The 12,123-nt window shown below is 36.3% G+C and overlaps 1 protein-coding gene across 1 annotated transcript; it reads right to left on the minus strand.

The window, feature by feature from the left end:
• Positions 1-4,829: 4,829 nt before the first annotated feature.
• LOC126188523 (uncharacterized) lies at positions 4,830-11,504 on the minus strand. Its single transcript, XM_049930125.1, has 3 exons — positions 9,822-11,504; positions 5,493-5,798; positions 4,830-4,904 (listed from the first exon to the last, which is right to left on the minus strand). The coding sequence occupies exons 1-3, from the start codon at positions 11,502-11,504 to the stop codon at positions 4,830-4,832; spliced, it is 2,064 nt and encodes a 687-aa protein (XP_049786082.1).
• Between the last annotated feature and the right edge of the window lie 619 nt (positions 11,505-12,123).

The raw sequence follows: 12,123 nt of genomic DNA on the forward strand, positions 1-12,123 counted from the left end.
AGAGAAGAGACACAATGTCCCAAATGATAAATAAAGCACAAAATGAAATATGTTGATAGCTTTTGTATATATATGGTCTTTTTCAGGCTATGTGTTAATACCATTAGCTGCCATTCTCCAAGCAAAGCACCCCCCCCCCCCCCCCCAAAACAAAAAGATCCTCCTCCTGCACAATTTTACTGTTGTTCAGTACGTAGAAATCATGAATGTAAAAAGTAAAGATAAACAGGGTGTATTGCCATTAATAGTGAAAATTAAATGGGTGAAAGTGTATGATAATAAAAGCAAAATTTTATTTGTGACATAGTTGCAAATGTATGTTTACAAGCCACCACTGACTTCAGTGTAATATATTGTCCTAGTCCATAGAGATGTATTTGAAAAGTAAACTTGTCCCCATTAAGTTTTTTGTTTTCTTTTACTATCACATACATTCATCAGTGCCAGTTTTTGCTATTTATTACAATATAGAAGAATGTGTGTTAGGAAAATATGGGACAGATGCAAGGCTTTGTAACTTTTTATTGCTCAATTTTTCCTGCTGTTTGTGTTCTTGTTTATACTAGTTTTTGAGTGAGCTTCCCATATTTCCATCCTAAACATTTGTATAAAATAACTGGAGCAACACATATAATAGTATCCGTACTACACTGTTTTTTGCAGTGAAGTCCTTCAGTTTAATGAATGATTTTATCCCTGAATTTTATTTTTTAATATGTGTCTGAATGAAAATAAGCAAATTTAGGTAGTTTTCTTATCTTCAAAATTGACAGTGACTCAGATTGTAAAAGCTGTCAGTCTTATGAGGACTGTAATAGCTGGTTCTTTATTCATTAATCTGTACATTATCTGTCTACTTTCTACCATGACATACTGAAAAAGTTTGACATTGGTTTGTTTACGACTCTGTGTTAGTGAGAGAAACACTTAATTTGATCTCTACTTCAGTTATAAACAGTGAACAGCAACTTGTTTCACAAACAGGAGAAGCCAGGTCAAATTCCTGCTCAAACAACCTTATGTAGTACAGTAACTTCATGATATACTTTGGTGTCTTTGAAAAAGGATATGGGTGATTTCCTTACTGGTTCTTGCCTTTTCCAACTTGTGTTTCATCTTTAATGACATCATAATCAACAGGAAATTAAAACATAATATTTCTTCATTTCATCTCTGTCAAATGAACTTCAATTTTCTCCAGCACACCTCTGACAAAGTTACAACAGATCTCAGTTGCCAGTTAGAGGCATTTATTGTTATTATTATTATTATCATTATTATTAAATTGATTATAAATAGTTCTCAATTGGCCAGAAGTAATTAGTCAGACTGCTTTTACTGACAATTCCATTACAGTTCTTAGGCTTAATATTGGTAGAGTTACATAAAGGACAGCCTTGCTTGACCAGACAAGTTGGCTTAATGATAATGACAGGATGTAGATAGATTTGTATGGGAAACATTTGCAATAAGAACTTAGTACAAAATGCTAGATGGTTTAGTAGTCTCTAGCCAGTTATAGGAACATTGGATAAGTATGTCAAACATAAGCAATCACTAATATTTTCACACTCACAACAGCTACATCATGTAGCATGGCGCTTCTGGGCATTGAGGCAGAGCAGCAGGAAATCATGGAGGGGGTGAGATTTGCATATGCGTGACAGTAGAGGGCGGGCAAACAAAGTCCACGATGCCTAACTGTGTTCCTGCAGACAACAGTCAGGTACCTTAGCCTACAGCACATCATCATATTATACATTCAAATCTATCAGGGGAACAACAAATTTTAAAATCAGTTTCGATCAGTTGTCGTGAGAGAAATCTTACTTCACATCTTGACAACATTGCATCCACTGCTCCACAGCTTTAGTGTGCGTGACGTCTAAAGTCAAGAACAACTAACACAGCTTTCCGAAGATATCAAGAACAATTTTTCCCGACAGTTTGCTGTAATTGTCAGTTATTATGGTTTGGACTGTATTTTAACTAAAAATGTAAGAGAGCTAAATTAACTTCAAACACCAACCAGAATGATTATATTTGCTTGACAACTGCTCCTACACCATAGAATTTTTACAAATGTGTATAAGGTGTGTATGTGGATGTCTTTGACTGTAGTTAAGTGTATTCAGTCTTCATAAAAGAGAATTACTGGTAGAAAAGACTAATGTAAAAGACTATTGTAAAAATGGTCTGTTTGTTATCATAATTTTTGCTGTCAATGGACATTTTGACTGTAAACAAAATCGTTTGACGTTACAGTGAGAGACTGCACGTATAATCCATTGAACAAGCAAATAGCTAACTATCTTCCATGGATAACTAGAGGTAATGCTGACAGGTAACATCAAAAACCACCAATATCATGACAGGTACAATTGTTCCTGTCATTTTAAGGTATTTTCAAATTCATGTGTTGAAAATGACAGGGGTTTACCTGTGAGAATAACAGAGTTTTTTACAAATTTATCTGGGTGCATTCTTGAGAGTTATTAGAACTTACAACATGCTGGACAAAGCTTAACTACTTGTTGGGTAATACACTGACGAGCCAAAACATTATATCCGCCTGCTTAATAGCTTGTTTGTCAATCTTTTGAATGAAATACCAGTACATCACTGATTCTGCATATCAGGGATCTGACAATTTGTTGGTAGGTTTGTAGATGTATGTGGAATTAGAGGCATTAGATGTCTACCGTATTTACCCGAATCTAAGCCGCACTCGAATCTAAGCCGCACCTGAAAAATGAGACTCGAAACAAAGGAAAAAAAGATTTCCCGAATCTAAGCCGCACCTGAAATTTGAGACTCGAAATTCAAGGGGAGAGAAAAGTTTTAGGCCGCACCTCCAAATCGAAACAAAGTTGGTCCATTGTAATATGAGACACAATTTAGGTCGAATGAATGACGATACAGCTACAGTAGTTTGGTTCGAGTCGTAAGCTTTACCAGGTAGCCATTGCTATGCGTCAGGCGCTCCGTCCGTATTTATACGGGTACCCTTCCTTTTTCACGTGCTTCGTCTGGTTTGAATCGATTGCTTATTTTGTTTGATCTGATAAGTGCCATTTTCTCTGATATAGGTGTTTACGTCACTCTAAGCTGAAAATGCATCACTGTACTGTGTCATGCATTGTTTGTCGCATTCTGATAGTGCGTGTTTACGGCCTGTCGCCGTTCGCGGCATGGCTTGCTTTTGTGCGCGCCACCGCCGCTTACAGCTAAAAAGAGGCGAATCGTCTAATTAGCGAAGCAATGCCAAGAGACTGCTATTTGTTGTTTACTTACACTGCTGCTTTCTTTGAGAATGATCAACAAGAACCAAATAATAGGCTGCGTATGATAGAACATGTTTTGAACGAGAGTTAGGCGAAAATTTTTCTCCGTTTGAAAATCTTTGCGGCCGCTTCTTTAGTACATCAAATTCTGCACAGAAATTAGAGTCATCTTAGATTTAAAAATCTAGTCAGTTGCCGTGGTTCATTTCTGACTGTATCACTATTAGGCTAAGAATAATACGAATATAAACATGACACGATAAGTGTATTCTTCCGCGTTTGCTGTTGTCTCACTCTAGTTTCGTAGTTTATTAGGCAGACAGGATTTAAATGAGATAGCAACAAACACGGAAGAACACATGGCAAAATGTTTATATTCGTATTATTCTTATGGTGAATGGTGAAGAGAATACTGCTTGTGATTCACATTTCATCAGGTTACTATTAGCAACCATCTCTTCTCACAGGTAGGAAAAAATTCAATGCATTTCCCCATTTTCAGCCCATATCTTTGATAGGGTGATCCCCAGTCTGTGCCTGCTCCACTTACATACTTTTGTTACCACATTACATGCCTGCACCACCATCCAATGTCATGGAGGGCAGTGGTCAAAATGTTTTGGCTGATCGGTGTTTTAAAATTATTTACATTGATTAAGCACGACCTTTGAAGCCATGCATAACCGTAACAAGTTTTTGTTATGCCGGATATTCACCAGTCACATGGATTGCTTTAAAACATTGTTCTCAAAACCATCCATTCATGTTACAGGTTTCTTGTGATTTTGATGCTTTCCAAGTGACACAGAACCAACTTCTCCTATGGTTTCTACAACTCTGACACTTTCATTTACAATTTCCTTTACAGTTTTCTTGCCAACACCACATGTTTCTGCAGTCCATTCTTGTGTCTTCAGATGTCAGTAGTAGGAGTCTCACTTTGAAATTCATGTTTGAAAAAGTTATAAATGTGGTTGATAATCCCTCTCATGTGCTCGTGAAGCATTTCATGTTTATTGGTTGGTTGGTTGGTTGATTTGGGGAGGGGACCAAACAGTGAGTTCATCAGTCCCATCGGATTAAGGAAAGATTGGGAAGAAAGTCAGCCACGTCCTTTCAAAGGAACCATTCCAGAATTTTCCTGAAGCATTTTAGGGAAATCACGGAAAACCTAAATCCGGATGGTCAGACATGGGTTTGAACTGTCGTCCTCACAAATGTGAGTCCAGTGTGCTAACCAGAGCTCCATTCACATTTATTGCCACACCATTCACATTTATTGCCAATACCTGGCACTTCTTAAGTACATTAAAACATTTACAGATGTACAGTTACAGCCACATTGCTACAAGAAAAGAAATGCCAACAGTTGAATGAATAATTCTATTGTCACGAAGTACGGCAACAGTGCAGAATGCAGGAAAGAGATTTTCACTTTCTAGTTGTAACTTGTGACTAGTGCTTGGAAGGAAAATGAATCTTATTGGCTGCCAGTAGTTAATGGAGGTGCATGTGCAGAATGTCTGAAAACTGGGCCACCTTTCTTCATGATGTGGACTTTGACATAAAAGCAATTTCAGTCAAACAGCTGCTTTGGAACTGCCTGTCTCGGAATCCTGACTGTTGTAAATGAGTGATTCATTCTTACAAACACAATACACCCTTTGGTCTTACCTCTGCCACATCCAACACCTACCTCTTGCACAACTGATACTCATCTATTGAAAGTTTTCAGTGATCCTTAAGGAACAAGAGTGTCTTTATTGTGACCAATCCTAAAATTTGTGAAACATAATGGGAAGTGCTATCACCTCCATCCAAAATCCTGAAAGCCCTGTGAACCAACACTCTGAATCTGAAGAATGTTGATTTTACATATAGTTAAGATAGCCTACATTCTGAATCTGAAGAATTTTGATTTTAAATATAGTATTTCAGCTATTGTCTTTGATACAGTTTCAGGTATAAACACAGTATCCGTTCAAAGTGCAGTTGAGTGCTTAAGAAGAAATCAGAAATATAGAACCCTAGGTCAGTTAGACATAAAAATATGTGAAAAGACTGAATGATAAGTGCCAACCAAGATCTAATGTAAAATAAATATTTGACAAGGATTTCAAATTAAACATAGTGTTTTCAGTCTGCGTGATAAGATGCATGAATCAAATCAAATCAAATCATGAAGTAACTTATCCCACTGACATTCACCTCAGCATACTGACTGCAAGGACAGCAAGCTTGATTTGGATAAAGAAAAAGGACCAAGTGAATGTGTGGAGTAATTATGTTACTTACGGGCATCTTTACTTTCAATTGAACAGTATACAGTCTTGCTGACAAGGAACTAAAGTATTTAAAAATTCTGGGAAAGGAACTAAAGAAGGCCTCAAACCAGCTAAAACATGGTAGAGTTGTTTGATTAGATGAAGTAAATTCACAGATTCTCAAGTACAGGTCAGACTTACTGAAATCCTTGTGAAGTTGTTCAGCTGCATTTACAAATGTGAGAACATTCTTGCAGAAGGGCGAATTCCACATTTATAACACTGTTGAAGGAATCTAATATTAAACCCCTGTTCTGAAAGTGTTAGGAAAATAGAAGCAGATAAAAGTGAATCAAATGTTAGATTTATAAATGGTCATGTTCGTTTTATCTACCGGGATGGACCCAAAAGGATCATGATCAGCAAGTGGATGTCTCCTCTTGTTTATTGATTATTAAAGGCTTATTTGATTAAGGTGCAAAGTTATTAGTTAACATTGGCAACAGCTGTGGGCAGCCATACCACTAAGAAGGACACCTTTCCAAGTGCACAGAAGACACCACCCTACATTTGTACCTCTGCTCACTGTGTGTTTTAGACCACTGACATAACAACAAGATGCTCAATGCAAGGAAAATGTTATTTGAATTGATTAGTCTTGATAACTTTTGGTATGTCAGAAACAAAATGTATTAGTGCATACCACTTGCCAACATGCCTGCTCAGACTGCTTTTTTAGGTATTATGTATGAAATGTTTACATAGAAATAAATGAGACACCTGTTGTTGTTGTTGTGGTCTTCAGTCCTGAGACTGGTTTGATGCAGCTCTCCATGCTACTCTATCCTGTGCAAGCTTCTTCATCTCCCAGTACCTACTGCAATCTACATCCTTCTGAATCTGCTTAGTGTATTCATCTCTTGGTCTCCCCCTACGATTTTTACCCTCCACGCTGCCCTCCAATACTAAATTGGTGATCCCTTGATGCCTCAGAACATGTCCTACCAACCGATCCCTTCTTCTGGTCAAGTTGTGCCACAAACTCCTCTTCTCCCCAATCCTATTCAATACTTCCTCATTAGTTACGTGATCTACCCATCTAATCTTCAGCATTCTTCTGTAGCACCACATTTCGAAAGCTTCTATTCTCTTCTTGTCCAAACTATTTACCGTCCATGTTTCACTTCCATACATGGCTACAGTCCATACAAATACTTTCAGAAATGACTTCCTGACACTTAAATCTATACTCGATGTTAACAAATTTCTCTTCTTCAGAAATGCTTTCCTTGCCATTGCCAGTCTACATTTAATATCCTCTCTACTTCGAACATCATCAGTTATTTTGCTCCCCAAATAGCAAAACTCCTTTACTACTTTAAGTGTCTCATTTTCTAATCTAATTCCCTCAGCATCACCCGACTTGATTCGACTACATTCCATTATCCTCGTTTTGCTTTTGTTGATGCTCATCTTATATCCTCCCTTCAAGACACCATCCATTCCGTTCAACTGCTCTTCCAAGTCCTTTGCTGTCTCTGACAGAATTACAATTTCATCGGCGAACCTCAAAGTTTTTATTTCTTCTCCATGGATTTTAATACCTACTCCAAATTTTTCTTTTGTTTCCTTTACTGCTTGCTCAATATACAGATTGAATAACATCGGGGAGAGGCTACAACCCTGTCTTACTCCCTTCCCAACCACTGCTTCCCTTTCATGTCCCTCGACTCTTATAACTGCCATCTGGTTTCTGTACAAATTGTATATAGCCTTTCGCTCCCTGTATTTTACCCCTGCCACCTTTAGAATTTGAAATAGAGTATTCCAGTCAACATTGTCAAAAGCTTTCTCTAAGTCTACAAATGCTAGAAACGTAGGTTTGCCTTTCCTTAATCTTTCTTCTAAGATTAGTCGTAAGGTCAGTATTGCCTCACGTGTTCCAGTATTTCTATGGAATCCAAACTGATCTTCCCCGAGGTCGGCTTCTACTAGTTTTTCCATTCGTCTGTAAAGAATTCGTGTTAGTACTTTGCAGCTGTGGCTTATTAAGCTGATTGTTCGGTAATTTTCACATCTGTCAACACCTGCTTTCTTTGGGATTGGAATTATTATATTCTTCTTGAAGTCTGAGGGTATTTCGCCTGTTTCATACATCTTGCTCACCAGATGGTAGAGTTTTGTCAGGACTGGCTCTCCCAAGGCCGTCAGTAGTTCCAATGGAATGTTGTCTACTCCGGGGGCCTTGTTTCGACTCAGGTCTTTCAGTGCTCTGTCAAACTCTTCACGCAGTATCGTATCTCCCATTTCATCTTCATCTACATCCTCTTCCATTTCCATAATATTGTCCTCAAGTGCATCGCCCTTGTATAGACCCTCTATATACTCCTTCCACCTTTCTGCTTTCCCTTCTTTGCTTAGAACTGGGTTTCCATCTGAGCTCTTGATGTTCAAACAAGTGGTTCTCTTATCTCCAAAGGTCTCTTTAATTTTCCTGTAGGCAGTATCTATCTTACCCCTAGTGAGATAAGCCTCTACATCCTTACATTTGTCCTCTAGCCATCCCTGCTTAGCCATTTTGCACTTCCTGTCTATCTCATTTTTGAGATGTTTGTATTCTTTTTTGCCTGCTTCATTTACTGCATTTTTATATTTTCTCCTTTCATCAATTAAATTCAATATTTCTTCTGTTACCCAAGGATTTCTACTAAGCCCTCGTCTTTTTACCTACTTGATCCTCTGCTGCCTTCACTACTTCATCCCTCAAAGCTACCCATTCTTCTTCTACTGTATTTCTTTCCCCCATTCCTGTCAATTGTTCCCTTATGCTCTCCCTGAAACTCTGTACAACCTCTGGTTCTTTCAGTTTATCCAGGTCCCATCTCCTTAAATTCCCACCTTTTTGCAGTTATTATTATTATTATTCTGGATTTACAATGTGAGTACTATTTTCCAGCACCTATTCTAGATTACAGTAAGTCACTAATTATTGTTCTCCACTCTTCTCTATTTGTCCATAAATCTTCAGGAATGTTGTTCTTCCTCATTGCTGACTGAACTCCCTGTTTCCATGTTTCAGGTGGTTGTCCCCTTTTTCTTCTTCCAATTGGTACCCAGTCGATTATGCATTTTGGTAGCCTTTCCTGTTCCATTCGTCTGATGTGTCCATACCATTTAAGTTGTTTGTGCCCGATGAAATCAATAATTGAATTTTTACATTTCATCTTGTCTCTGATTACTTCATTTCTTATTCTTTCTCGTCTTGATATTCTTGCTGAACGTCTCCAGAAATCCATTTCTGTGGCTAATAATTTTGATTTCAGTTGCCATTTTGTTGTCCACACTTCTGAACCATATGTAATAATGCTCCTAACTATTGTTTTAAAAATCCTTATTTTGTTATCAGTTGTTATGTGTTTGTCCCAGAGAATTCCATTCAATAAAGAGATTGTCGTCTTTCCAGAATTTATTCTTGACCTAATTTCTTTGTCCTGTTTCCCATCATTTGTAATTTTCACACCTAAATATTTATATTCCTCAGTAGCTGTTATTGTTCCCATCCCTTCTTCTAATATTAAGTCTCCATTCACTCCACCAATTACCATGTACTTTGTTTTATTCATGTTTACATTTAGACCTGATTTTTTATATTCTTGAATCAATTTTCTGGTCATATACTCTATGTCCTCATAGTCTTGGGCTATAATCAGTTGGTCATCTGCAAATTGTAACGAGTATATTGTTCTATCATTTATTGGTATTCCCATAGCGTGACATTTTTTCTTCCAATTCTGTAAAGTTACTTCTGTATATATTTTATACAATGTAGGTGAGATGCTACATCCTTGACGTAATCCTTTTGTGACTTGGAATCCATGTGATAGATATTTACCAATTTTTATTTTTGAAATAGAATTTTTATATAAATTTTGAATTGCTTTAATTATTCTTGGATTTATTCCTATTGATATTAAAGCTTTTCATAAACTGGATAAAGGCACACTATCATAGGCTTTTTCTATATCTATGAATACTAAATGTATAGGTTGTGCCCGAACCATTTTTTTTTTTCAATAATTTGTTGTAGGCAAAAGATATGATCAAGTGTTGATCTTCCAGCTCTAAAACCTGCTTGTTCTTCAACCTCCTTTTCTTTGTATTCTTGTTCTAACAAATATTTAATAATTCTTCCATATAATCTACTGAAGGTATTGGTCACTGTTATTCCCCTATAATTTTTACACTCATCTTTCACTCCTTTTTTATGTATCACTGAAATATATCCTACTTTCAAATCATTTGGGACATCTTCCCCATTTAAACATCTTTCAAAAAGGTTTCTTAACAATTCCATTAATTTCTTTGTTCCTAATTTTAATAATTCTGCAGGAATACCTCCAATGTCTGTAGCCCTTCCATTCTTTAAAGATTTTATTGCAGTTTTTACTGTCTCTATTTCCAAACGGATGTAATTCTCTGCTTGTAGATCTATCATTTCATTATATTCAGGGTTTCCCAAGTATTCTTCCCTGTTTTCTGTTAATAAACTTTTAAAATATTTTTCCCAAGAGTCATGAGTAATATATTTGATATGTGTTGTTTCTTTGGAATTCCTTCTTAAATTTTTTATAGTTTTCCATGCTTCTGTGTTTCTTTTACCACCAATATAGGATTCAATTTTTTGACATGACTGTTCCCAAACTTTGTTTTTTGCTTCTGCAACCTTTTTCCGGATTTTTGCTTGTTGTGCATTAAGCTCTATTTTATCTTGAAGATTTCTGATATTTAACCATTTTAAATATTTTTCTTTCTTTAATTTCACTTCCTTTTTAATTTCTTCATTCCAGTAGTATAATGGATGGTTTGTACGTGTTTCTTCTGTTTCTCCTAAAGCTTCCTTGGCGGCATCATGTAGTTTATTTACAATATAATGATATTGATCTTCTGTATTATCAAACTCTGTTTCTACCAGTTTTTCATCTAATCTCTTTTGATATAAAAATATTGTGCTTTCATTCTCCAAACTATTCAAATTATATTTAGGAATTTTGATTTCTGTTTGTATATTTTCTATAGGACAATTTCGATTTTCTTCAGTGCTTTTTCCTCTGAAGGGGAATAAAAATTTGAAATTTACCAAATAATGATCGCTAAGAGTTACCCCTCTATATACTCTTATGTCATGTATTTTTATCCTCGTTTGCTGTTTAATTATAATATAGTCTATTATTGATTTTTGATTCAATGTATCTTTATGCCATGTGTATTTATGTATTTCTTTATGTTGATAAAAGCCATTTAATATTTTCAATGAATTTTGTTCACAGATATCAATAAGTCTATTACCATTATCATTTATAACATTTTCTCCAAATGGTCCTATAATTTTATTTCCAATTTTACTTCCAGTTCTACTGTTAAAATACCCTGCAATAATAATCTCCCTGGTTTTCCTGATATCCTCTATGATTCCATTTAAATTATTATAGAAATCATCCTTTTTACAAACTGGTTCATCTTCGCTTATTCCATATACTCCTATAATAGTAATTTTGTATCCATGAATATCAATATTAATTTTAATCAGATTTTCATCAATAGGTTCCCAGTTTGTGACCATTCTTTTGAATTTGTTTTTCATCAATATCGATATCCCCCGTTTTGCTCTTTGATTTTTTGGGACACCACTATAGAAATGTGTATATGATCCTATTCGTTCAATACCTCGTCCTTTTTTCTTAGTTTCTGGGAGTATAATAATATCTTGATTTCTAGCCTCCATTTCTTTAATCACTTCTCCTACTTTATTTTGTAATCCTTGTATATTCCATACACCAATTAAGACAGTCCATTTTCTTAGCCTTTTTCGTCTCCTATTATATCCGTCCTGTTGTAATCTTATAGGCTTTTTAACCAGTGAGGTTTTTCCAATGAATGGGGAGTTGGCCCATCGCATTAACCCCCAACCTGGAGGACCAGGTAATTTTTGCTCAAGGTTTTCTTCCTTTAGCCTTTGGTAATCCAATACCTAAGCTACAAGGCAGTAGTTGCTAGTTTTGGTCCACCCCGAGTATTTTATTTCCCCGGTACCCTCCATACCTGGTGGGCATTCCCCTATCCGCCACCTGGGGAGGCGCCCGATGGGAGACTAGCAACTCCACACGGGCTTTTTGCAGTTTCTTCAGTTTTAATCGACAGGTCATAACCAATAGATTGTGGTCAGAGTCCACATCTTCCCCTGGAAATGTCTTACAATTTAAAACCTGGTTCCTAAATCTCTGTCTTACCATTATATAATCTATCTGATACCTTTTAGTATCTCCAGGGTTCTTCCATGTATACAACCTTCTATCATGATTCTTAAACCAAGTGTTAGCTATGATTAAGTTGTGCTCTGTGCAAAATCCTACCAGGCGGCTTCCTCTTTCATTTCTTAGCCCCAATCCATATTCACCTACTACGTTTCCTTCTCTCCCTTTTCCTACACTCGAATTCCAGTCACCCATGACTATTAAATTTTCGTCTCCCTTCACTATCTGAATAATTTCTTTTATTTCATCATACATTTCTTCAAT

This window comes from Schistocerca cancellata, chromosome 5 (genome assembly GCF_023864275.1).
Source record: "Schistocerca cancellata isolate TAMUIC-IGC-003103 chromosome 5, iqSchCanc2.1, whole genome shotgun sequence".
In the NCBI taxonomy this organism is placed as follows: Eukaryota; Metazoa; Arthropoda; class Insecta; order Orthoptera; family Acrididae; genus Schistocerca; species Schistocerca cancellata.

Excerpts from the sequence above, each read along its gene's own strand:
- LOC126188523 (XM_049930125.1), bottom strand. The coding sequence starts at position 11,504 with ATGCGATGGGCCAACTCCCCATTCATTGGAAAAACCTCACTGGTTAAA. Across the intron at positions 5,799-9,821 it reads TGAAAGTAGGATATATTTCA|AATGTTCTCACATTTGTAAA; the intron begins GTGATACATAAA and ends CCCTTCTGCAAG. Across the intron at positions 4,905-5,492 it reads CTTGCAGTCAGTATGCTGAG|TCAGGATTCCGAGACAGGCA; the intron begins GTGAATGTCAGT and ends CATTTACAACAG.